Here is a 27,640-nt window from a genome sequence, read left to right as displayed (position 1 = left end):
CTCTTCCCTAACATATCTTTAAAATTAAGCCCCCTTTGGTATTAATAGTATTAATATTTGGGCTCTTCCCTAACATATCTTTAAAATTAAGCCCCCTTTGGTATATTATTCAGGGGGCATCCCCTACTTTTTTCTGGATGAACAAATCCTCCTCTAAGATGGGCCAATTTTTATGAAGAATCCATTGTAAGGTTTTCTAGTCTCTATTTTATGTGATTCTAAAGATGGTCCCATATCCTGTATTTGTACTAGTATCCACTTGACTTGATTCCAGGATCCATCAAACGTATATTGTTCCCTCTGCTCACAAATCTCATCACTCATATTACTTAAAATGGGTTTAAAATACCCGTCAAGTCTCTTCCTTTGTACTTCATTTACTAATTCATCCAGTAAGTCCCTTGGGTATGCCCTTTTCATGAACATATCTACTAATGTTATACATTCCTTAAAAAATAGCTATCTACAGTTACCGTTCTAGTTGCTCTTACTAATTGACCATTAACCACTTCATTTCCAAACAAATTATTATATGCTAATTGTATTTTTGCAAATTGGCCAAGAGATGACTGAGTGTCTAGACCAGATCACCTATAAGTAAGACAGGATAATAGTCAGTAGTAGTGTTTTGTATCCTAATAGGACTGAAGAGTTTATGTTCATGTTCTGCAGAAGAGAGCCTAAATATGAACAGGACTACCTACATCCTAAAGGTTAATTTTTTTTATGTTAAGTCCCAAAGGATCCCTTAGGGTCTAGCAGTTTTAAAAGTGACAAAGAAGGATTACATAGTAGCTTATTGGTTCCTTTTATGTCCTTTATATATAAAAGGACCTTTAGTATACTAGTGTGAACTGTGGCTGAAACGGGCATTATTTTTATATTTTATTTTTATTTTATTTATTTGTTTATTTAGTATAGTATAATAAATAGTGCCAATCTAAGAATCAATTGCCAAGTAAGTACTATGGGTATCTATAGCATGCAAATGTTAGGCACCCAAACAACTTAAAGTTTTGTTTTATCGATTTTGTAAAAAAAAAAAAAAATCCACTATCATGTCTTTTTACTGAAAGTAATGTTTCTGTAGTGATTGCACAGACACTGCCCACTTTGTACAACAGTGTAGTTTTACAGATGTTGCCTTCTAATCTGTATTCTTCTTCTGTAGGGTTTTTTTGACTCATTAACTGCTGAGCTTTTGGAATATCCAGAAATTAACATAGTGAACATTTGCCCAGGACCTGTTCAGTCTTCAATTGTGAAAAATGCATTTTGTGAAGATGTTTCAAAGGTAAGCTGTCATGGTGTGAATTTTCATTATGTTGGACAGCTTTTTGCTCATAGCCTTATGGATAAGCTGTTTGTGTGTCAGAGTTGGGTCAACTGCAACCATGCCCACAGGTATGTGAACATGTATGAGTACTTAACAGCAACCTGCTAAGGGAAATTGTTGCTTACAATACTGACTGTGAAAGAGCATGATGAGTTAACTTAAAAATCTTTCCAGATGACTTGTAGGTCCGGGTGCATGTAAATTCAGGAGACAGTTCTGTAGCGGACAGTGTATAATTTGTTGTTAGATTTGTGTGATGTAAGCTGTAAAAAGCTGTTCACATTTCATCCCTACAGGCCTTAGCAGTAAAATTGCTTCTTATTTGTGGAACCTTGTCATTAGCATAAGTTGCATCATCACTGCTGAATAATTGATTCATTTAATAGTCGTCTTCTGATGCCATTCTGGGATGCTAGCCATCAATAATTACATAAACAACTCCCATCTGGTCAAGTGACATGCTCAGAGTAATACAGTAAGTTTATATAGTGAAACTGTTTTATAAAGAATTGGGAAACAAAGCAAAAGGAATAGCAACCTCACCAAAAAATTTAAAAAAAATAGGTACATTTTGGAGAAGCATTTATGAAGACCCTGTTGAATGTAACAAAGATGCCTAATGGATAGAAGAAGTAAAAGAAACAGTAAGCACCTCTAGTATAGTGGATATGAAATGGGATGAAGTAACCGCCAAAGAAATTGAGACAAAATTAAGAGAAGCTCCTAAATGACAAACAAGCCTAGATGCAGTACCTCCTTTTTGGCTAAAGGTATTAATATCTTTACACAAAGATATGGCCTAAATCAAAAAAAATACTTTTAGGCACATCCTGAACAGACACCAACCTGGTTAACATTGATAAACAGTACTTCTCGTTAACAGTGAGCCTGCAAGCCATCCTAAGAACTGTAAACCAATAACATGCCTTCCAGCAGTATAGAGGATTATGAGCGGGTTGCCAGTCGTAACCTGCTTATTATGTGTTCAAGGCAGAAGCTCACCTCTTGAGCGAAGAGGTCACGTGCACGTAATTAAGGGTTATGATTGCAGAATCGATCATAATTCTTTCCAGTGCATGAAACTTTATCTGTTCTGTGTGCTACTGGTTACAGAAAAAAAGTGGTAAATGCTTGTTACCTTTCAAAGCATTAAAGCACTTTAGCAAACACTGTCAGAAAGACAGTGTAACTCAGTCTGTTATGTTTGTACTCGCATTCTGTGCCTCTCAATGGTCCAGATTTTCATAGAATGTTTAGGTTTTTTACCTCATGTATTTGGTCCTTACCTAATACAATCTGTTGTTTTCAGGCAAATCACCAAGGATTGAAGTCACTATAAAATGACATACATTTGAGTTTCAGACTTTGTATCCTTCAGAAAAGCATGCTATCACAAATTCTGTTTATTCTAGCAACATTTTAAGTTTATAAAGAGGAAACTGAGGATCTATTACTGACACAGACATCAGAGAGAAACAAATCTTTGCTGTTGTTTGCTGCTCAGTACAGGCAGATTTGTTTGCCTACAGCAAGACACGACCTTAACAAGTAAAGCAGGGGTGCTTAACATCTGCTAAGATCAGGTCTCATGCCACAGTAGCATTTAACTAATTTGTTTTTTTCCCTGTATTGATGTGTAATTACCGTGCTGTATGCACTACATATAAATTATACATTGGAACTGATGCAGTCAGAGTTTATAACTATCTAGGAAACAAATTCAATCACAGCAGTAAAACGTAAGGTGATAACAGAAAGCCATATTTAACAAAGGATCATGTTGTTAAAGCCATGATCGAGAGTTGTAAAAAGGGGAGTAATCTAATTATGATATGTATAGATTAAAAAAGAGCATTTCATTTAACACCATGTATTCATGAATTGCGTTGCAGTGACTATGACACAGTTAAAAACACCTTGCAGCTAAGCCATAACAAAGGGCAAATTATTATCCACGGGATAAAAATTCAAAGAGTGATATTCTAGGGTGAATATTTGTTGCCACTGCTGTTTTGTCTAGCCCTTAACCCATTTAGCTGTTTGCTTCATATATTAAGACATGATTGCAGATTAACTCCCAGAAACCAGTCTTGTTCAGAGATGTCTCATCTACTTTTTGTGCATGATGTAAATTTGATTAGCTCTCCAGATGAGATCTGAAAATACAAATATAGCTGGTTAAAACTGTGTCAGATGATATAAGAATGACTTGGTCTTGTTAAATTTAGAAAAGCAACAATCATTCAAGGAAAGCTGCAGCACCAAGAAAATATCATCCCGGAACAGGATGTGATATAAAGGAATTCAAGCAGAAGGGAATGTATAAATATTTGGGAATTGATCAATTGTTGACAAAACATGAACAAATGAGAATGAAGCTTGGTAAGAAATTCTTCAGAAAACTAAAGCTAGTATTGAAAACTGCCTTGATGTCTAGAGTCCAAGCTATAAATCAATTGGGTCTTCTTGATCTAACTTACAGCCTTGGTATGACTGACTGTCTTCAAACAGCATTGGATCAATTGGATAAAAAAAATAAGAGAAATGTTTCTTGCTTACCAAATGATGTATAAAAACAGTGCTTACCAAGAGTATGTATCCCTTGGTCAGAAGGGAGGTATAGGCCTCCTCACAACTGACTACATAGAGGTCTGCAATCTTAGTACTGCATAATTATTTGATGATCTCATCAGATTCAAACATATCATAGGGTTTTAAAGCATTAAAAAATAAGTCTTAAGATGACCTCTCTTATTAGTTTAGCAGAAACATTTTGGAACAGAGTAGGAATGGAAGACTCAGACAACTGAAAGTGCCAAAAATAAATAAATAAAGAATATAAAGAAAGGGACTCAAAACCTTGCAGCAGCAGCAAAAAGGAATCCAGACTCCACAGAAATGTTGAATAAAAACAAATTGGTTTAATAATCCAAGAAAAAGAATAAAACCAAGGAAAAATTAAGTGCTTTTGTTTGTTGACATAGAAACTTTCTCAGAATTAGTCTTCCCATTCCAACCAGTACATTATATTCACAACATAACCAGCAAACCTGGTCATAAGAAAGCAGCCAAGACCTGTAGTAGTAAATATCCAGTCATACCAGCAGAAAGAATTGCTCCTGACAAAACTTTGACAAAATGGCAAAGTATTAAAAATTGGAGACGGCGAAGTGTGTGTGGAAAATTATTATTTCTCTTCTGTCTGGTGTACAGTGAATAAATTTATCCCAGCACTCCGAGAATGTTAAGAGGCAAGTGTGGGATTCAAGCTGCTATATCCAGTTGTCTTCAGAATTTTTTTCCTGGAGGATCAAAGTCATTTTTGATGTAGAACAAGTACAGAAGTTTATCCAACAAAAAGTGAGCCATCAAACAGAAGGGGACTCTGTTTCTCATTCTTCTGATAAAAAGCTGATAGAGACACTTTGCCAGTAAAACTGTTTCCGGTGTTCAAGGAAAATGCTTCAGAGAGAGAAAAAAAAGCACAGGGGTGCCTAGAACAGTCTGGGATACCTTGGCCTTGAACCAGAGTCTGCAGTTCAGAGATGGAGGTAAACAGGAAGACCAGCAGCACTGAAATTAGTGAATAAATGTGAGATTATAATGCATCAGTCGCATTTTCTGATATATGGCTTTACAAGAAAAAGTGAAAAGGCTTGACTTTGGTTGACTTTATTAAACTTGTGGGAGACTGAAACACATATGCTCTTCTTTATGTCATAAATGTACACTGATAGGAAGGAGAGAAAAAAAAGAAAAGTAGTTGTAAGTAAAACTATTTTTGTTCTTAACAGTATTTTTTGAGACATGTTGCAATATTAATTGCATAGTATACAGGAAAGCATTTTCAGTTATTGTTGTATGTGATCAAGTAAAAAGTGCCTTTTTTCGTTCTTTTTTAATTTTAAGAAGTATAGGCATTACAATGTCAAAAAGAGAAGACAGGCTGGACAAAAGCAAGTTTATGTTGATATGCTGAAATCTTGTTGTTGAGGAGGGGGGTGGGGTGTAAAAGTGCACTGATTGTAATATATGTAGAATTTATATGTTTGGTCTTACTTTTGCATAGGTCACAGGTTCCCAAAGTGTGCGCTGCAGCACCCTGGGGAGCTGCGGCTTCCTCACAGGGGCGCCACGAACTAATAAGCTTAGCACAAAATAAACCATGAACTAATAAGCTTAGTTACTAAGCTTATTACTTCGCTGTTTATTTTGCGTCCGCTTATACTAGAGAATGTAGGGCTATTAAAATATTGCCACAGCAAAAACAATGCTTTAATTGTAAGGGATCATTCCAAGAACTAGCAAATTGTACAGTTCTTCGTAAATGCAAAAAAATATATACTATCTCAAAATAAAAAGAGAGAAATCACCAGTAAACACAACTTCAGATTTAATCCTTGAAGAACTTTTCTAGCTAAGACAGCAAATCACACCGATACAGTTGCAGTCATCCTGACACATGGAGATGCTGAGTTTGTCAACTAAAACACATTTCATTAATTTGCATCAATCTCTTCAAAAAGGCATGCAATTTTTCCGTTGTGAAGTAGCTTGGTTTGCAGACACACCCCTGTGTTGGAAAGTGTGATGACATAAGTAGGAACACGCCAAAGCATGTGCAACAGTTCAGTGATGGGGAGTCAAAACCTGTGTGCAGTTTTATTTATTGCAAAGATTATGCACTGAAACGAAGCTGACAGTTTGATTGGGACCTTTTTTTAAGTTACGAGGCACGCTATGAAGGTATAGTTTGATTTTTAATAAGGAATGCAGCCAGATTTGTATCTGATAAGGACATATGCCACAAGGTTGAAAATGTAGACTTCTTCAGCAAATTGCTGGAAACTTTTTAAAGTGGGATGTACTGCTTGGTTGTAGCTTAAAGGCAATCAGTCAGTGTCACTGTGCAACATCATTTTAATACAGTTTGTTCACAAGTTACACTAGATCGTTTGCCACCTGTTTCAGAAGACAGTAAATTGTAGGCCACCATAAAATGTAGCTTGTTTATCTGTACTAGAAGTTTGCCGGTCAACCCTGAATCATGTGGCAGCAGCACATGTTTCCGGATGTGTACCTAGTAAAGTACGCTACTTGTTTCATACTTATGTATGTGGTGCATTGTGCATGTCTCATTTTTATTTAGGATTTAATGCTATATCAGACAGCTTGATTAAGTTTCCATAAAGTACTTGCAGTGCAGCGTATTTTCTTACCTCAGAGAGCTACCTTAACAACTGGTTTTTGTAGCGGTGTTTCCCCTTTCCACAGTACCGGAGTTTGCTACAGTTGTTTGTTTACATTATTGTTGATTTAGTTATCCAGGGTGTGTAGTGCTCTGAAAAGGATTGCGGCATCATTATCAGTGCATTCTACTCATTAGTTTACCACCTTGTTCATATTGTTTGTCCTGATTCTACCTCTTATGATTGGTGCTGAAAGTACCAAGAGTTTGAAGTTGATTGACTGGCTTGACTTCACTGTGAATGTCTCTGGTAATACTATTTATCTCGTAATAGTTATTATTACCGGTTCTTTATTTTTTTCACTTGTGTAACATGCATATTTCTTGTACTTAACTTGCGTATTAATTTTAATGTTTGTACATATTAAGTTGACAGACCCAGGGTGCCTTAGAGCAAGCCCAGGCCAAATGGGAAATTCACAGTTAATATGTTACAGTGCTATGAGTGTATTCTTTCTATGTGCTTTTCTCTGCTGCAAATACTGGCTGTCAAGCCTTCTATTAATCATGGCCATTCTTCTTTCATCTAAATGTTTCAGTTATCAGATTATCTATATTATAACAGAATGGTAAGAGGTACAGAATGCCTTCTCTGCCTCTGTACATCCAACCAAAAGATGAAGCAGCAGTCACCCCATCTTCACCCAGACCTTCCATTTAGTTTGCAATATATAGTTTTAGATAGCATACCAATACTGCTTTCCAGCCCGCTGAGTGAACAAAGGCAAAGTACACTGTCAGACAGTTCAAGAACTGACAGGGACCCCAAGATAGGTGATATGAAAAAACAAAATTAATTAATGACTCTTAAAAGCAAAAGAATAGAAAATGCCAAAATGAAAAATAAAGCATAAAAACAACTTTTAAAATCATTATGGAAATTTTCTACTCTGTATGAATACAGGGTTTTCACCACACAAGTCAAGATTATTAACTACCTAGAAACAAATATTCTATTTCCTGCTTAGCTATTACACAAAGCATACTTGTTAGAATTGGAGGGGGTGCTTTGGGAAAACCTGGGTTCAACTAGGGAGCCGAGAATCGAAAATGTTTAGGAACCACTGGCATAGGTGAATGTCTGGATTAAGGCCTTTGGCTTAATCTAATAAGTTTTTTTGTAAGCAAGTAAATAAGAGGACACTGAATGCAATGAAAAGTTTTAGTTTGGCACATAAATGTTCAGTGTAAGTTGGGAGATTTGCAGAGCTATACATTTGGTATGTGTGTTTCCTTGGAGACAAGCTGACTATAGGAGGGAAACTATAAAAGCGAGAACACTTTTTTAAGGTTACTGTTTTCTGAAAGCATATAAGCTGTGTTCACATCTGGGAGGGGAATGAAGATGAGATGAAAACAGACAGCAATTAATGTTAAGTAGGAGCACAGGCTGTAACATGCGTCTTAGCATGGATAACTTTAATACTGGGTTACCTATCCAGTGCTTACTATCCTCTACTACATTTCCCGTCTTGTTATATTTTTCTGATCTACCTTTTTTCATTATTTCTATCCTCTTTATATACCTTTTCTTAAGCAAATCCTTTGCTACAATACTACACATCTAACTTCCTTTTTTTACTTCTGACTTAACCTGTATTATGTCTCCATACTTAAATAGCACTATTTTATGGTGCAGGACCTCACTCTTAGATCCTGCATAAGAGATCAACCTGCCAAACATTATAAGGTGCATATATAACACAAAAGCTGGAAATATACGTTTTAAAAGCTGTCACATAGTATAGGTAGGAATAATAACTTCATATCATAATTGCTGCACTAAGCATATTATTTTGGATTGTGAATGGACTCACAGGTGTAGACAAAAAGGTAAGAGTATTGAATTATTGTTGACAGCCCTTTACTATACCTGCGTCTTTTCTGTCTGGGCTTACAAGTATATCAGATTCTTCCCCTTTCAAATTTTTCTTCTTTTTATCATGCAAAGTTAAATATCATGCTTAACAATAAGGGCGATTAGCATGCTTGTACATAGTTTATCTTCTTAACGGGGTGTTATATTCTGTTTGTTCTAATCATATATTGTTTAATATTTCACCCTCATGAATGCTTGAGTCCTTTGGTTATGTAGTTTCCAATGTATTTTTAACATTATTGTCAAAGATTTTTGAAAAAAAAAAAAAAGAGTACTGAATTATATTAAAACATACAGAGTGCAGATAGCATTGCTACAGGAGACACATTTGGAAAGAAGTGAGCATGTGAATTTGATAAAGAAAGGTTTTCAGGATGGATATTAAGCAGGATATCGGGGACAAAGGAGAAGGAGAAAACTTATACTAATTGCTAGTGGGGTTCCAATAGTGATAGAAGAGGGGGAATGTAGTAATGGTAGATTTGTGGTAGTAAGGGGCTACTGGCAAGAGAGGGGGATAAAGCTGGCATGTATTTATGTTCCACCTAAAACTGCTATTATGGAGCTTAAGAAAGTTTTATGAGAAATAATCAGCTTTCACCTGTGAATGTTACTTGTAGGTGGGGACTGGAACTTGACTTGAAACAGTGAGGATGTATCTGGGGAACCTAGAAAGAAAAATGTAATAGAGGGGTAGATTTCTGAAGAAATATATGAAAATACCTGGTATGGAAGTCGTGAATTCAGTACTAGAAGCGTCAAGAGAATTTGCATATTATTCCCAAGGTACAATAACTGGGTTAGACTAGACATAAATTATATTTCACAGAAACGTGCATTTCATTGAAAGCTTCAACACACATCCAGAAACTATTTCAGATCAAGAGCCAATAGCAACTGAGATAAAAATGCAGGGTAATGAAGTAAAATTGAGACACTGGCATTTCCCCACCAACCTGTTAAAAAGACTGAGCTTTTTCTGATTATGTGTCTCAGGCAGATATTCCCTAGCCTTAAGTGGCATTTTATCTTTGCCTAGGATGATGCCTCAATACAAACAAAAAATGATTGACTTCAATTGGCTTAGTTTCTGGTGTCTTTCAAAGGGGATCCAGTATCTGTCACCCTGGGATGGCATGGTCGACAAACCTTGATGCCTTATCAAAGATGGTCTTCATCCCTCAGCCCTGTGATTTTGGTTACTGGCTAAGGCTCATGCCATCCCTATTGTGCCTTTTTTAGGCAATGTCACAAGAACAAAATTCCAGACGTAAAAATACCCTCTAAAAATGACCTGAAGGTTATACTGCTAAACAGGAGGAGTCTAAACCAGAAACTGCACTCAGTGGAAGCATTCCTCGCCCTGGAAGGTGCTGACATTTGTGCAGTCAGTGAAACCTGGTTTAAGGTTGCAGAGAGCACCCCAGCTATACCAGGTTACATTTCCTTCCACACATTCGATCACAAACTGAAGGCAAGAGAACTAAAGGAGGTCGTGTATCAATATTCATTAAAGATACATATACCTGTAGATTTGTTAAACAGCATGATTCCCTTGAATTACGTCAGGTGCAGTTGACTTGTAGGTAAGACCCCTCTTCAAGTCACTGCCCAGCTATAGGACCCCCTCCATGAATTAGAATATCCACTCAGCCTACTTGGATCTGCTTGAATCAATCAAGATACAACCAAACACCCTGGTTTTGGGTGACTTTAATTACCTGCCCGTAGACTGAGTAAATTATACGTGTTCTAACTCACTTGCCCAAAGGTTCTTTGACTTTGTTAACTCCAGTGCACTGGACCAGCTGGTTGACACACCCAAAAGGGCCTCAAACATCCTGGACCTGGTGCTGACCAGCAAGGGGGACTGCTGCACCACCCCCAGTGTGTGGCCATCCCTGATGAGATCTGACCACAAATCAGTCTTGCTAAAAGTAACTATAATACAAGACCTCCCCCTTAGCAGCAAGTAGACTAAAAATCTTCTCCAAGGTCAATTACAACCTCTTACGCAATGACATAAATAGCTTAATTGCCCCACCCCCTCACTGATGGAACAGACACCTATGCTGAGTTATACACCAGTGCTTTATACAAGCGTCTGTACAGTTGTATTGACTCTGCCTTACCTGATGGAACCAAAGCAAGGACTTCAAGAACAAACCTGCCTGGTGGACAACTGCCATTAGTAGGCTGTACAATAGAAGAAAGGAATTGCTGCTTTAAGAGTAGGAAGGAACGGTCTCAAAACTGGAAACATATTCTCCTCAACTTAAACAAGCAAATAAGACTCCTAGTGAAGTCCTGTAATGCTAACTTCAAATCCAAATTAGCTTTCCTAACTAAGGATAACCACAAGGTTTTCTTTTGTTACATCCATAACCTCAAAGGTAAGGCCCAGACTTGTGTTGAACTTGTATTTAATGGTACTTCATGTATATAAACTGTGGATACAGCAAACCTGCTGGCTGACAAGTTCAGTGAAAACTTAACTCCCATGTCCCCACCACATATACCCCAAAGCATCCCTAACACCTGTCCCCCACCTAGTATCTGTGAGGGGCAGGTCTTCAATGCCCTCTCCAAGGCCAAAAACATGGCCTCTGTGGGACCAGACAACATCTTGGGCTGTGTTCTACATGGGTTAAAACAGGAATTAGAATTATCATTAAGTACGCTTTTCAGTCATAGCCTAAGCACTGGATTCATCCCAGCAGAATGGAAACAGTTAGTCATGCCTTTTCACAAAAGGGGTGCATCCACAGACCCCGGGAACAATAGACCCATTAGCCTGACCAGCCATATCTGCAAGGGCATGGAACGAATCATCCTGGACTTTATTAACAAAGATATAGGAAATCTCCAAACACTTGACCCCTCCCAGTTTGGCTTTGTCCAGGGGAATTCATGCCTGTTAATCTTGGTGGACTTCTTTGAGACAGTCAACAAAGCCCTAGACAAAGGCAAATCCTTACATACGGCCTACCTAGACTTAGCCAAGGCCCGTGGCACGATCCCCCACTCAGACATCATTGATAAACTCACCCAGCTGGGTATCAGTGGGTTGCAAATTCATAAAGTAGCAGAAAGTATTTTAGGAACTAAGCCAATGCGAGAATAGAGAAAGATTCTGCCAACAGGGATGACTGCAGTTATTGGTACAGAGAATAGACAAAAGGGGGTTGGAATTTACTTGAGAAAACTGGCAAAGGAACCATGTATTGGGAGTAAATAACTAGAGAGGGAAAGATAATAGAATGGAAAGAGGCCAGAAAGACATTTGGACTGCAGGCTAGAGAATACTTTCCCTGTCAGGGGCTTGTATTAAAGTACAGCCAAAGGGGAAAGGGTAGGGGAATCCCAAGTGAAAGACTTAATCTGGTAGTTTTTAGTTGAGTCTAGAATTGTAGCTGCTGTTAAAAAAAAAAGAATAATCAGTAAGGCATAGAACATATTGCACAATAACTATAGGAATCAGTCGGAGAAGGTTAGAAAAGTTTGGAAAAAACACTGAATAAGAAGTTAATAGGGAAATGATTGGAGAGACATACGTATGGTCCCAAATAAGCAACAGGGTCTCAAACACCTGTCCTATACAGATAGGTTAAAAGCCCTGTTCCTCTACTCATTCTCATACAGACTGCTCAGAGGTGACCTGTGTCTGCATACAAGGCTATTTCAGACCCAGCCTTGATGGAGTTGCTGCATATCTGTAAGACAAACTCCACTCATGCAACCCACACACGAGGCCTTAACCTGGTCTGTGATATTAATAGAAGTTGTTGGCGGGATAGATTTGTGTCCCAAAGATTCCTCCATCTGTGGAATAGATGCCCTCTCCATGTCAAGCAGAGTACCTCTCTAGCTCTCTTTAAGAGGAACCTGGATGGGAAATAGAAAATATGCCCTGGGGTCCCACCTGTGTCCCTGCTGGATAGGGGAAACAAGTGCTGACTTTGAGGGAACATTGGTGAAATTCATGGCTAGGCTTATAAGGGCCTCTGGGCCAATAGCCTAGTATCATCCTATGAACCTATGTCTAGGTTGTATACCTTTCATGATGTGAAAATCTATTTGCGAAAGCCTAGAAAAGTATAATTTGATGTTTGTGTTTATTGTAATATATTGTAGTATTTATGGGAAAAAATACAGATGCATTATCCTCACTGTAGAGAATACTTCTTACTGATAGCATCGTTATTTGTACAGTTTCAATAGCTTTTATTGTGCACAAAATATTTACATTTGTTTATCTTATGCTTTTAAGTTTGTTTTTCAGAAAATGCTCTGGAATGCAAGATGTATGTAGGCTGCTAGAGGTGTGGCATACCACATCACGTAGGTGTTAATGAATTGAGGGGAAGCAGGGATTGAGCAATTTATGTAATGTTGGATTGATAATTATATAAAAGCATGTATGCAATGTATATTTATAACTGAATATGTGTACATTGTTTTGTTTTTGTTCATGTAATGCATGTTTGCCTAAGTCTTAAGTGATAATTCAATAAAAATGTGAAAAATAGTAGTAGGAGCAACATGACTAATAACGAATTTCTAGTCATACTAAATGTAGTATTAATATATGTAATCCATATGAATTGTAGAAGAAGGTATTTCTGGGTACGTTGCAGTTGCTGGGAAGTGCACTGTTGGCTAAAATCACAGACTGAAGCAGTACTAATTTTACAAATCTAACTGTACCATGACTTAGGAATGGGATCCATTTCTGTCACAGTACTGGAAACTTAAAATATTTGGTAAAATTGAAAATATAAGAAAATTGAGGTTTTGTTGGTTTGGATTTCATTGTTATACTTTCTTACATTAGAAAACAATGGAAAGAATTCTTAAGTTGCATGGTGGTAAGTTCCGTGGTTATTGGTGGGCTAGACAGATATTGCACAAGAGTGTATCAGCCTACACTTTGCAGTATATGTAAGTCACTGCATAGAGAAATGTAAATTAAATTGTGCAACCAAATATGGAGTAATGACATGCAACTATAGGAAATCAAGAGTGTAATGATTCGTAGCTGTCTGCAAAAACCTATACATCTCTCTTTGTGAAACTCTACAAAAGTGCACAGCATATGGGAAGTTTTAGATTTGCTTATCAGCAGAATGCTAGGTGTGGCAGCAGTTCATGTTTGGCAGTATTTTTTCTTGCTGTAGCTGACTTTGGACAGGTTGTATGTCATGGCAGACTGCAAAAATGGTGTGAAGACTTAGGCAGCAGAAAATACACCGTAAGATAATATAATAAGATATTTTCCAAGTGGACTGTGATATAGCAGAGTATAGTGGATTAGCAGATACATAATACTTGCATACCAAATGTAGGAGAATGCGTGGTATTCCTTTCTCAGGAAATCAAGGTGTGTGTAGCATTATCTTAGTGGGACCTGTCAGCAGTGAACAGAAGACACATTAGATATGTTGTAGGTGTCTGCCTTTTGAATGCTTATAACATTTTCTGGCATTATGCTTTGCATGTAGAAGAGCATATCTGGTGCCATAAGACAGCAGAAGAGAAAACCACATTTATGTGTAACTTATTATATGGCAGCCCTCCCTGAGCTATTGGGTGCTGTAGGTTTCACACACGTAACAATAAAAGACTTTGGGTTGCTCCCACTCATAAATGTTTACAAATAGTAAGGACTGTCTTTCCCTGAATCATCAAGTAGTCTACAGTGCAGAGAGGATCATCTCCAGTTTGTTTGTGTGTGTGTGTGTGTGTGTGTGTGTGTGTGTGTGTGTGTGTGTGTGTGTGTGTGTGTGTGTGTGTGTGTGTGTGTGTGTATGGCACACTGGCAGTTCCCTTGATTCTCATATTTGGTATGTGTCACCTGTATTGTCACTTTCAGTGAGGAGACTTCCCTCAGTGTCATCTGGTTGTTAGTTGCAGGCTCATTGTGCAGAATAAATGTTTAGTGATTTAGAAAATGTGCATGTATTAACCAAATCCACTCTGAATTTTTTTTTTTGTCGCATGTGATGCAGGATACTCAACAGAGTTCTGGCTCATGCTGATATCTGCACATAGTCTAGAAGCTGGCTGAAATACTGTACAGCACCGCACAGAATGTGAATGAATGTGTCTTTCTTCAACATGCTGAAAACATTCTTATGCGACTTTGATGCATCTGATACGGTGCTGCTTTACATTCCTTATGTAGCTAGCAAGTTGGTTATTGTTTTTACATGCTGCACAACATAACTATGTAAAACTAAGCTGGTCAACCCCCTACATTAGTTGTGATAGCACCTATCCAAGACATCACTGCAGCAACAGCAGGGGACAGAGAGGGGGAAGAAGATAACTCACATGCATGAAGAGCCCACCACCATGCACCAAAGAGTCTTGTATATGGTGGCACTGCCTGGTCAACATTTTTGGACCATAACATAGAATGACTGTGACACACAGACTCAATATATTACATGCAGTTTACCATCACTATTAGGCTATGCTGGTCAGTGTGGTTTGTTACCATACTGTTTGTAAATGTCATACAGACATCCCTTCAGTACAACACAGGATGGAGGGTGTTGTAGCTGTCAGTCCTAATTTGTATAATTGCAGGAACCGCAATAACATCTGACTGTCAGAAACTTAATGTGACACACACACAGGGGGTTGAGGGAAACCTGTCACAGGGGATAATGGTAGAGACCACAGTAGCCTATGTTTGGAAACCGTGTGACCTGCACCTGAACGTAATGTGCTGATGAGGGCTGCCAGAGTATATGATGTTCTGTATGACCTGGATGCTGGCTGACATACACGCCTGTAACAAGGGATGTCAGACTTTCTGACATCTCTTAATCATGTTATGTATGCACCCTCTAAAGGCCTTGGTACACGTCCAATATTTGCATGTTCCCTACCCCATCCCCAGCCATGGACAGCCCGGGCGGTAGCATCACCCATGATGACACTTGTAATCCTCAGCAGAGTGTGGTCTTATGGTGGTGCGATGTGTCAGCAAAGTTCATAAATGCCACACATTTTCACCAGATCCTTTGTAGACTCTGTGACATCAAACTCTGCCTGAATAATATCCCTGCACATCTGTTGGTTTGTCTATAGTAGTACTGCCTGCATCAATGGAGATAAATGTGAACTGTGATGTTATTGTGTACTTCTGTGTCATGGGCTTATGAATAGTTATGCCTGCATCAGAAACATTGCATACTTCTGAACCTCTCTATTGTGTTTCAGAGAAAGCATGTGGAATAATATCATCCACTTCTGTCCCTCTTTCTCTGGGGATGCTAGGTACTCGCTCTGTAAAGTTGGGTTCCATTCACATGGTCAGTCACACAAAACGCCTGAAAAGGTCAATTTGCAAGTTCATCAGACAGCTTCCTTTTGTAGTTGCCAGTGATCATGGCAGAGAGGGAAATGGGTTTTTCACCCTTTCCCCATTGTGATGTGATATTGTAGTTGGCATGTATAATTAGCAGGGGGATGTAGGTGGCATATGGAGGCTCCCCACCCTTTTGTACAAAGTGTTTTTTAATTTTCCTTTTGTTTTTGTTGGTGAAGGTTGTGGTGGAGAGACATTTGGAAGACCAGTTCAGCCATGTGAAGAGGATTTACCAACTCAAGACAAGCCAATCACTGCGCACCAGAGGGTAGCTTAGGCTGTGACCACTTCGGCCAGCCAGAAGCATCAGCTGATAATGGTTCTTAATACATTGCCCTGTGGACTGGACTGACAGCCTCCCATCAGTCAGCGTATCACCTTATCTCCTGTCTGGTGTCACCTCCTTCCTACTGTGTTACTCCCCATACCTTGTGTGTGGTCCAGCCCTCCTCATCATCATATTGCCACCCTCTGTATGTATGTATGTCAGAGGGTCAGCCGGTACCACACTTGTCTTTGATGCTCAAAGTTCAGATTATTCTTTTTTTTTTGCTTCTCAGATCATCTTGTACTTTTCACCTTATTTTATCTGTGTAATTGTTTACTATGAATGTCACTTTAATCTTACAAAGATGAATTTAGTCATCAAAGTCTGATGTGTCTCATCCATTTCAGTCATTTTATTCTCTGTTTACACCACTCAGCAAATGCCTCGTATCTAAGACAATATGTTGGAAAATGCCAGTTTCTTTCAAGACATGAAGGTACTAGTTTATGCACTAAACGTTCTAAAGCTGCACTGTCATAAATTACTGTATGTGAATCTTTACAGCTTCTATTACGTATGCATTCTTTGTAGATGTTCTTCGTGTTTCACTGTTGCAGTCATCACATTTGGGTTATCTGCGTGCAGTAGCCTTCATTTGGCCTGATTGTCAAAGTCTTGGGTCCTGTGTCGGTTGCTGTCTCATCTTCCGTGACGTCAGGTAGTCAGGGGTATAAAGCATGCAGCTGACGCCATTACATCAGTGTTTCTTGCCGTGCGGTGCCCGAAGCAGAAGCAGTTCGCAAGTGCCGGTCGGCCGACTCCTGAAATTTTTGTTTTCAAGTTTCATAACCAAGGTCTTCAACTAAAGCTATGTACCCCGTTGGGGAATCTTTTCTTGCTCTAAACCGGTCAGTAAAAGTCAATAATTGTATTTCTTGTGGAAAGCAAATACCTCATAAAGATTTTCATTCGTACTGTATTCCTTGCCTAGGCCCTGACCACAACTTACCTCGCTGTCGGTTTTGTGCCTTATTTAAAACGAACTATTCGTCGTCGGTATATTTATGCTTCTAAATAATTTGGTACTCAGTTCAATTATCCAGATATGTCTTCGGTAAGCCATCCGACTACCGACATTCCGAAAAAATGCAAAGATAAAGACAGAGACAGGCCGCCTTGTTCCAAAGCTGCCGACGACTCTTCTCCTAAGCCAGTCGCCAGTTCGCCGGTACTCAGTGAGGAGCTTTCGCAGCCCCTGATACCCGCCACTTCAGATACGCAGGCCTCTACTGAGACCCATTTGGAGTCCAGTATGCTGCAAGATGCTTCAACTGTGGAACCTGTGGATGTGTCTCTACCATGAATGGGTCCAGAGCCGCTGTGCAGGCACCGGCTTCTGAGGGCTTATTCAGGCCTACTGACGTGCATATTAAACCAATGCCATCTTCTTCAAGGCCTAAAACTCGACCCATGCCTAGAAAACAGACGCCCAGACTGCATAGTCAGGCCTCTATGCCTAAAAGACAAATGATAAGAATGGCTGAAGACCTTATTACTTAATCAGGGGAAGCCAACCTTCCCCCTCTTAGAGTCCTAGGACTGAATTTGCTTATGACACTTCTGACCAGGATTCTGAAATTTCTGCTTCCTCTGATGACCAGGATTTACCCTTATCTACCTATGAGGATTCTGATGCAGAGGACTCTATTCCCTCTGCTTCCCCCCCAGAGGATTTCTCTTTTGGTGAAACCTTGCATACTTTTAGGGAGCTTTTTCGCTGGGAAAGCCAGGATTACTCTGATTCTAAAAATAGGCTTAGGCATTTCTTACTCCTGCCCGAACACAGGCCTTTAGCTATCCCCCCTGTACTAGACATTGTTGATAATGCCTTTTTGGAATCTAGCTTGGCCTCTGACTCTTTACCTCCTGCTCCCAGAAAACCTGATAGATATTACAGGGTTCCTGACTCTCACAACTTCCTTTTTAAAAATCCTACTGCGGATCCTGAGACCATTTCACAGAGACCGAAGGGCATTAAGGCTACTACTGCCAAAAATCGTACCCACTCTGATAGAGACTCCAGGGCGCTGGATAGATGGGGTAAGAAGGTATACACTTTTGCATCCTTGGCCATTAGGTCCTTAAACTGCCAGTTTCATATGTTAAAGTATCAGCAGCATATTATTGGATTACTTAAATAGAAAATGATGTTGATTCCTGACTGTACTGAAAATAAGGATTTACAGGATTTAATGCATTCTGCTGAACAGGTTGGAAAACTTACTTTGCAATGTGGTTTTGATTCACTAGAGGCATCTTGCAGGGCTGCTGTCAATGGATCTGTACTTAGAAGGCATGCTTGGCTTAAGGAGCAATCTTTGCCAGATCATGTTAAAGCTAAATTGCTGGATGCTCCCCTAAATCAGGACCCCCTGTTTGACTACAAAGCAGAATAAGTTCTTAAAAAGATGGAGGAAAAAGCTAAATTTATGCAAACTGTTAGAGTTCCTACAAGTACAGCCTCCAAGATTTAGTAGGCATTGGCCCTCTAAGAATTGGTCCTTTCCTGCCTCTTCCATGCCTTCTCAGTCCAAACCCAGAACCAGCAGAACACCCAGGCTTTTCAGTCCCAGGGTACGCACAGGACTAAGCAGTGGGGGGCCCCCACTTCCAAATCAGGGAGTAATAAGACTCCCCCTATGGTAAGCTGTCTCAATAACTTAACTTTAAAACTTCCAAGCACTTCTCAACTGACTGCTCCTTTAGGGGGAAAGATTGCTCTGCAGCCAAAAAACTGGGAACTCATTACCCAGGATAAATGGGTTGTAAATATAGCAACGACTGAAGAAATATAGTTTCGCAAGGATACAGATTTCACTTCCACACGTTACCAACCCCAAACTGTTGGCCAGATCTACCCCTGAGTCAGTGGGCAGAGGCTCAAGCAAGTACTCTGTCTTAAGCATAAAGGCTATTCAAACTGTACCAGAAGAGGAAAAGGGACAAGGTTTCTGTTCAAGACTTTTCCTGGTACCCAGAAAAGACAACTCATGGCTTCCTGTCCTGGACCTTTCTATCTTAAACACCTTTTTGGTGATTCCAAAATTCCAGATGCTAACTCTTCAGTTGCTTCCTATGCTAGGCAAACATACCTGGTTGGCAACACTGGATTTAAAGGAAGCCTACCTGCACATCCCAATCAGGGAATCTTGCAGAAGATACATACGCTTCAAAGCAGACTACATGCACTATCAGTTCTCTGCACTGCCCTTTGGCTTATCTACTGCACCCAGGATATTCACAAAGTGCCTAGCTCCAGTCATCGCATTTTGCAGGCAAAGAAATATTCAAATATACCCATACCTGGACGATTGTTTAATACAGGCAGAAAACCGGTACATGCTTTTGAATCATCAGGCATTTGTACAAAAGGTGCTAACTTGTCTCGGGTACACCATAAACGAAAAAAAATCACATCTGGTACCCTGTCAACAAATTATATTCCTGGGAGCAAACTTGAACACAACTTCCCAGATGGCTTTCCTCACGCCAGAAAAACAAATTCATTTGACAACTTACTTCAAACTAATAGCCACAAAAACCCTGCTATCTGCAAGGCATATACTGCAAGCCTTGGGGTTCATGGAATCCTGCATTCTACTAATTCCATATGCAAGACTGCAAATGAGGAAACTACAGTGGTATCTAAAAAGCCTATGGTGTCAACATTCTCAGGATCTAGAAGCAATGATGCCTATCATACCTTGCCTACGGTTAGAGTCCCTTTGGTGGGCAGAGGCCTGCCACCAAAACAAGGGACTACCATTCACTGTACCCCCTGCTGCCCAAACCCTAACAGACGCATCAGACTATGCATGGGGTCTCACCTGGCAGGGAAGTGCATTCAGGGCAAATGGAACCCAAGTCAAATGCACCTGCATATCAATCAAAAAGAAATGTTAGCTGTACAGAATGCTCTGACAGCCTTCAAGGACCACATTCTTCCAGGACAATTAATGGTAAAGACGGACAACACCACTGTTATGTGGTACATAAACAAGCAGGGGGGTACCCATTCTTACCCCCTCTGCAGATTAGCCATGGTTCTGTGGAACACAGCCTTGAGCTACCAAGTGCATCTACAGGCTCAATTCCTACCAGGAAAACTAAATTCACTGGCAGACGAACTAAGCAGAAATCTCATGGACCCACATGAGTGGGAACTGGAACCAAAGACTTTCAACGTGTTGATAAACAAATGGGGGAGCCCAGATGGAGACCTGTTTGCCTCCCCCCAGAACTACCAATTGGACAAATTCTGCACAAGGACTCCCCACAAACAAGCTTGGAAATTGGATGCTCTGTCCTTCAGCTGGAAAAATCTATCAGTTTATGCCTTTCCTCCTCTGCCTCTCCTCTCCAAAGTACTACTAAAGATCAAACAGGACAAACCAAGGACCATACTGATTGCACCAGACTGGCCACACCAACACTGGTACCCCCCTTGTGCAGTGTGTCACTGCTGGCTCCATGGCACCTGCTTCAGGCCCCTATCCTGCTGTCACAGCAGGAGAGCCAGATTCTGCACCCTCAGCTTCAAACCCTGAACCTGGCAGCCTGGCTAATTACCTAATCTCTCCGTTACCATCCCTCAGTAAACAAGTTTGGATGTCATTTTGGAGGCAAGGAGGCCTAGTACTAGAAAATCATTTGCTGAAAAATGGAAAAGATTCTATGCCTGGAACCAAACTCAAGGGATGGGCACAGCAGCGCCCAATTTACCTCAGATTCTTCAATACTTAACTGAGATGCTTCACAAAGGCCTTTTTTTTTCCTCCATCAAAATTCACGCCTCAGCCATTTCAGCTCATTACAACACAGAACCACCCCTCTTCTCTCATCCACTGCTCAAGCAGTTCCTCAGAGGGGCCAAAAACTTAAGACCACCCAGGAGAGCCCCAACTTCAGCCTGGGACCTTAACTTTGTATTGGAAAATCTCTCTCTTCCTCCTTTTGAGCCAGCTGCAAGTGTAGAGTTAAAATTCCTTTCTTGGAAAACAGCCTTCCTTTTAGCAATCACTTCAGCAAGAAGGGTATCTGAATTACAGGCCCTTATGGCAGTGGAGCCTTTCATCATCTTTCATGCAAACAGGGTGTCCCTCAGGACCAGTCCCTCCTTCATGCCCAAGGTGGTATCCAGTGTGGCTCTTAATCAGTCCATTCATTTGCCAACCTTCTTTTCTAATCCACAGAACAAAGGGGTACGGATACTGCACTCCTTAGATGTGCACAGACAACTTAGATTTTACTTGGACAGGACTAAACCTCAAAGGAAATCTGAACAACTGCTGGTGGCATTTGCTTCAGGGGCAGAGGGGAAAGCTATTTCAAAGCAAACCATTTCTAAATGGATAGGCCATTGCATTAATTTCTGCTATAAGCACCATGGAAAACCTATCCCACAGGGGATTGGACCCCATTTAACCAGGGCTGCATCTACCTCTACAGCCTTTCTCAAAGGTGTCCCTACCAGGGACATCCTATAAGTTGCTACCTGGAGTTCTGTAAATACTTTCACCAAGCATTACCATTTGCCAATTTTCTCTAAATCCAGAGCTGGCTTTGCCACTGCAATCTTGCAGGGCCTTATAGCTGGTCCTAATGCTAGCTAAATTCCTCCTCCCATCTTTAGCTTTGGGAATCTACCCAAATGTGATGACTGCAACAATGAAACACGAAGAACATAGTACAGTTGTGTACACTTACCATAAATGTAGATGTTTGAGTGTATTCACTGTTGCAGTCCTGGTTACCCTCCTTCCTGCCCCCTGACTTCTTTTGGCTATACCTCTACTCTCCCTTACTATGCTTAAAAGCTTTTTGGTGTATTTGCTTTTTTGTTGGAGGTACAACCTTGTGTGTGTGTGTGTGTGTGTGTGTGTGTGTGTGTGTGTGTGTATATATATATATATATATATATATATATATATATATATATATATATATATATATATATATATATATATATATATTGCTTCCCATTAGGGGGGGCACCTGACATCTGGGGCAAGAAAAACTGATGTAATGGTGTCGGCTGCATGCTTTATACCCCTGACTACCTGACGTCACGGAAGATGAGAGAGCAACCAACGCAGGACCCAAGACTTGGATAATCAGGCCGAATGAGGGCTACTGCAAGCAGATAACCCAAATGTGCTGACTGCAACAGTGAATACACTCAAACATCTACATTTATGGTAAATGTACACAACTGTACTTTATATATACCTTATCAATTTATAATGATTTATATATTCAGGAATAAAATTTACACTGTGTAACCTCAAGTTTAATATCAGAAATAGCTGCTGAACCAATTGCTTTGAAATAAATACCTTCCTGTTGGCCAAAGTGTGGCTTTCAGTATGCCCTGGTCCTCCTCTTACCTTTAGAATATTTATTATTGTATCCCTGTCATTTCACTTCACTCATCATCATCTCCCTGAAAATCTTTCTGTAGTGGGCCCAGTGTGAATAATCACTGTATGTAGTAGTATCAGTTGCTCCACTATAGGCCTTCTGTTGTACATAACAGGCTGAATCCCCTTAAGTGTATGCTGCAGTACCAAAGGGCACTGTTTAGAAGCTAACAGTGTCACCTCTCCTCCTCATCCTATGACAAGACAAGGTTACTCTTTGTTACCAGTATCCTTTTATCAAAGTATCATTCTCCTGTTCATTCAAATGGGTCTTTTGCTGAGCTACAGCCCAAACTTCAGACTTTCTTAAATGGCACATTACTCTGTTATTCTCAGATGCATTGGTCAATCCATTTATATTCCTCGTAACAAAACTCGTCCTGTTCTATTGAGAAGTTCCCCTTGAATCTCCTTCATGAATCATTCTTCAGCTGTACTTTCAGAAGAGCAAGAACTCCATCTAGAACATACTTTTGCAAAATAAATCTGTACTAAATTAAAAACACAGTAAAGTAATTAACACTTAACATATTGAAAGTAGAACTCTCAACCTAACATGAATAATAACTTATTTTTTCGGGTGATGCACAGTGGTTGAAATTGCTGTCACACAACACTTAATCCTCCAATCTGGTTCATGCCAGGAGTGCATTCTGTGCAGAGCCTCCATGTCTTCTCTTGTCTGTTTACATTTTCACCGAGTGCTTTAGTTTTCTCTCATGTTTTGAAGATGTGTTACAGGTGAGCAGGAACTCCTTTAGCTTTTTCCATGGGTTTGCTTGCTAAGTAAGTATGTCTTGCCATGGATCAGTGTTCCATTACGGATGAAGTTCTATGCCATGTGCCCTTTGGGTGTGAGGATAAGCTTCATTTTCTTGTGACCCTGCTTTGGATTAAATTGGGTAATGAGAAGCTGAATGAATGAACTTGTTCTTAGTTCATTCTTCCTTTCCTGTCACTAATTTCCCTTATTCTTGTCAGAAAATGACTTGTACTATGAGCATCTGAGGCTGTTCTTGATTACCTGGCCATTGCTGCATTAGTAGTGAGAGGTTACCGCACTTCCAATTCTTTGACATTTACATAAGCCATAGACTTATAAAGCCTACAGTGCCATCTAATTTCTGTTCGTTGACGAGCTTAAGTGATTTCCTCTAGCTGATTACTGTGGAAATCTCTCTCATTTTCTTGTCTCTCTGTTTTTTCAGGCGTTATGGGTGGTTATGTTTCAGAAAAGTGGTTTTGTAAAGCTGCCTGTATATCACACTTTCAATGAGATTTTGTATTTATTTATTTGTATTCTATTTTGTTAGCTGTGTTTATAGCAAAAAGCATTTGTATCCTTTGAGTGTTCTGATATAACCTCTGCAAATTTTAGTAGCTACCTGATCTGAGCAATCTTCATTCTCCCTTTCTCCCCTTCTTTATTTTCCATTTCTTTCCCACTGCCCAGCAAGAATATATTGATCTGCTTTTCACAATATTAGGTACTTTATGGTAGGTAGTGTTAAAATTCTTTATTTTTTCCATGGTAATGATTAATGTTAAGTTGTCAATCTTGCCTTCATTCTTGCTGGATGGGGACTCGGCCTATACTAAAGCTCGAGAGCTATTTTTACCAGCTCGAGGCTACCCTGTATCCCACAATGCTAGGCCCTAACTACCCAGATCTCGTTTGCCGCTTCAGCTGCGAGGTTGCGTTTTTGCCGGCTCTCGGGTTAGATTTGTAAAAATCTTTTCTGGTAAGGTTTTTCCTGTCTCTTTTCAGTATTAGTTTTACTGTTAGACCCTGCTTACCTCTCTAGTGTATCCCCATCTTAGATAGTTCCCTTTCGGGTTTGTTTCTATCTTCTTCTCGTTCCCTACCCCCACTCCATAGATTACTAGGCCTTCGGGCTCATTTTTAGTTTAATTTTTAGTAAATTTTTAGTTTAAATTACTTTATTTTGTCAGTTAAAATAATCTTAGTCTGTGTGTGTGTGTGTGTGACTAGACTAAGTAAGTTTGAGTGTGGGTGTTTGTTGTGTGTGACTTGTCATCCCTGTCAGGATGTCTAAAGATTCCAGGGTTTCAGGCTTCAAGAAGTGTGACTCGTGCTGTCAGAAGATGTCTCTGACAGACGGTCACACTTCTTGTGTTTATTGCCTGGGCCCTCTGCACCTGCAGGACTCTTGTTCTGTCTGCCATGCATTCAGTCCAAGAGTCCTGCAGGAAACAAGCTTATCTTGAGAGGCTTGTTGAAGCCCGAAGGTTCCCTGACCAAGTCTTCGTCGGGCAAACCTTCGAAGCCCACTAAGCCGTCGGCTCCATGAACAGAGCCTTTGACTAGTGGTGCTCTTAGTGCTCCTACGTCGGCTCTGGCCGGAGCCGATGTTCCCAAGACTCAGTCGGCTCCGATTGTTGCGTCGGAACCACCTGCAAGCCGTAAGCGCTCCAGCTCTCCTTCTTTGGAGTAAGTCCATTCAGCTCCGAGATCTCCCTTGCTTTTGGAGCGGAGCCATCAGTCCCATTCCTCTCGGTCTTCCAGGCTTTCGGAGCATGACCTCGAGAGGGTGGTTAGCAGATCCTTAAGTCGCAGGCATTGGCCCAAATGCTTCATAGCCCTTCTCATCAGACAGCGGCTATCCCCATCCCATCATCGATTCCTCCTCCGACTCTTCCTCTGAGCTCGGAGCCAGAGTTCGTGGGAGCCGGGACCGTCAACACGTCAGAGCCGATACCACACCTTTCAGCTCCGTCGTCGGCTCCGATTTCTTCCATGGTTCCATCCTTGGAAGGATTCAGGCGCCGGGACTCCCTCGTCGGCTCCGAGGGGGGCGAGTGGCATCGGACCCTTGTCCGACTCCATTCTCCCTCTCGGAGTCTAGGCGCAGTTGAGTTCGGCCTCTACATCGGCCTCAGAGCCATCCCTCTCGATGCCGGAAGGGGTCCTTATCTCTTCGGAGCGGGGACCTTCTTCCCTGCCTGATAGGGGTGCTTTTGAGGTCATGAGGAGTGTGTGGCCCCTGTGCCTGCTCCCCTGTCAGCTCCCTTAGCTCCTCCCACTGTTGTGCCTGCTATGGTCTCTACCCATCCTCTCGACCCCGACCGCAGAGATCCAAAGTCTCAGGTTCCCCCATTGGGAGCATCCTCCTCTTCCGAGGCCTCCCCTGATCCGTCAGGGGAGCCCCCTCGGAAGAGGAAATGCAAGAGGAAGCACGTGGACTCTCCTGAGTCCGTCACATCTGATACCGACTTGGATGAGTCGGAAGGGTCCCCACGGTCCCCCTCTGAGGATGTCTCCTTTTCTGACATCCTTGAGATCCTCAAGCAGAGGGGGAACTGGTCTACCCTCAATCCTTCCGAGGACGAGTCGGTTTACCTAGAGGCTTTTGGTTCTCGTCCTTCCACCTCCTGGGTGTCTCCGCCCTTTGACCCCCTCATGGCAGTGGTGGCGCGGAAGGCATGGACGGCCCCTGACACGATGTAACCTACCCCACGGAGGCCTTCAAAATTTATCACAGCCCCTTCTAATAAGCAGTTTTTAACCAAGGGTGTCCCTATTGATGCCATGGTGGTGGTGGCAGCCACTAAAAAGGAACTGGCTGATCCTTCAGTACCGATCCATCCTCCTAATAAGGAATCTAGGACTATGGATAGGTATGGCAAGCCGATGTTTTCTTCAGCGACCTTTACCATGCGGTCGCTGAATTACTTGTGTCATTTCACCCGCCTTCAAAGAGACACGCTCAAAGAAATGGCTGATACTCTACGGGATCCAAGAGCTGCGGGGTCTCAAGACAAAATCAACTCCCAGCTGGCAACCCTGAACTCGATTGTTAACTCCTCCATGCGGCTTATTTCCTATGCGGCTGATGGGGCGAGTAGGGCTGCAGGCACAGGCATGGCCTTAAGGCATCATGCCTGGATGCGGCTTTGTAACTTTGCTGACCCCTTCAAGGCGTCCTTCACTAACTCCCCCTTTGATGGTTCGGCGTTGTTTGGACCTCAGGTGAAGGATACTTTGACCAGATGCGAACAGGATGGCAAGACTCTCTTTGCCGTGGGAGTCCATTTTTCTACCCCGTCCAGACCATACCCTAAGGGTCAGAAGGGTGGAAAAATGTGGTTTCGCAAACCACAGGGAGTCGCGCCTGACTCACGAGGTGAGTTCCCCCCTAGAGGCAGCCCCCCTGCAGACGCCGCCCTAGGGGCAGAGGGGGTCCGCAGAATCAAGGTAGTAGAGAAGCTGTCTCTGGCCAGCCCTTCCAGCATCCCTGAGAAGCTGCCCGACTGTCCGCCTTCGGAGGCAGTCGGGGGAAGATTATCGCTGTACCCAGAAGCCTGGCTTTCCCTCACCCAAGACAGATGGGTATGGTCGATCATATCCGAGGGTTACGAAATTCCCTTTGCCCACACCCCAACACAGCCAAAAAGGCCCCTTCCAGATGTTCCACCCGGTCTAAGGGAACAAGCAGTATTAGAAATCTCAAAACTGCTAAGAAAAAGAGACATCCAACCAGTCCCAGCAGACCAGCAAGGATCCGGAATCTACTCCAAGTTCTTTTTGGTACCAAAAAAGACAAGGGACTGGAGACCAATTTTGGATCTCAGCAGGCTGAATAGGTCTGTCCAAAGAACGAAGTTCCGGATGGTTATGCTACAGTCCATTCTACCCTTTTTGGGCCAGGACAATTGGATGTGCTCTGTAGACCTTCAGGATGCGTACTATCACATCCAGATGCACAGACGCTCCAGGAGGTTTCTCCGCTTCCGGCTGGGGGCCAGTCACTACCAGTTCAGGGCCCTGCCCTTTGGTCTCACTACAGCCCCCCGAGTGTTCACCAAATACGTGGCAGTGGTTACGGCTCATGTGAGACGTCAAGGATTCCAGGTGTTTCCATATCTGGGCGACTGGCTCCTTACCGCCACCACCAGGCGTCAACTTCTTCAGTCCAGAGATTACACCATTCAAACTTGCAAAGAGCTAGGTATCTCCATAAATTTCGAAAAGTCTGCCTTGTCAGTCTCTTACTTTCATAGGCCATATTAGACACAGTCGAACTGTCCGCA

The 27,640-nt window shown here is 41.3% G+C and overlaps 1 protein-coding gene across 1 annotated transcript in view; it reads left to right on the top strand.

Moving 5' to 3' along the window:
* The window catches only part of DHRS7 (dehydrogenase/reductase 7), a gene marked incomplete in the record, with an annotated part of 522,126 nt that overhangs the window by 310,380 nt on the left and 184,106 nt on the right, over window positions 1-27,640 (top strand). The window contains 1 exon segment of the mRNA XM_044074467.1: window positions 1,172-1,294. Coding sequence (XP_043930402.1) covers window positions 1,172-1,294 — 123 coding nt within the window.

The sequence above is a fragment of the Protopterus annectens genome, chromosome 6.part0 (genome assembly GCF_019279795.1).
Source record: "Protopterus annectens isolate FY-2018-M chromosome 6.part0, PAN1.0, whole genome shotgun sequence".
Lineage (NCBI taxonomy): Eukaryota > Metazoa > Chordata > Ceratodontiformes > Protopteridae > Protopterus > Protopterus annectens.
This window is presented reverse-complemented; position numbering and strand designations above follow the sequence as displayed.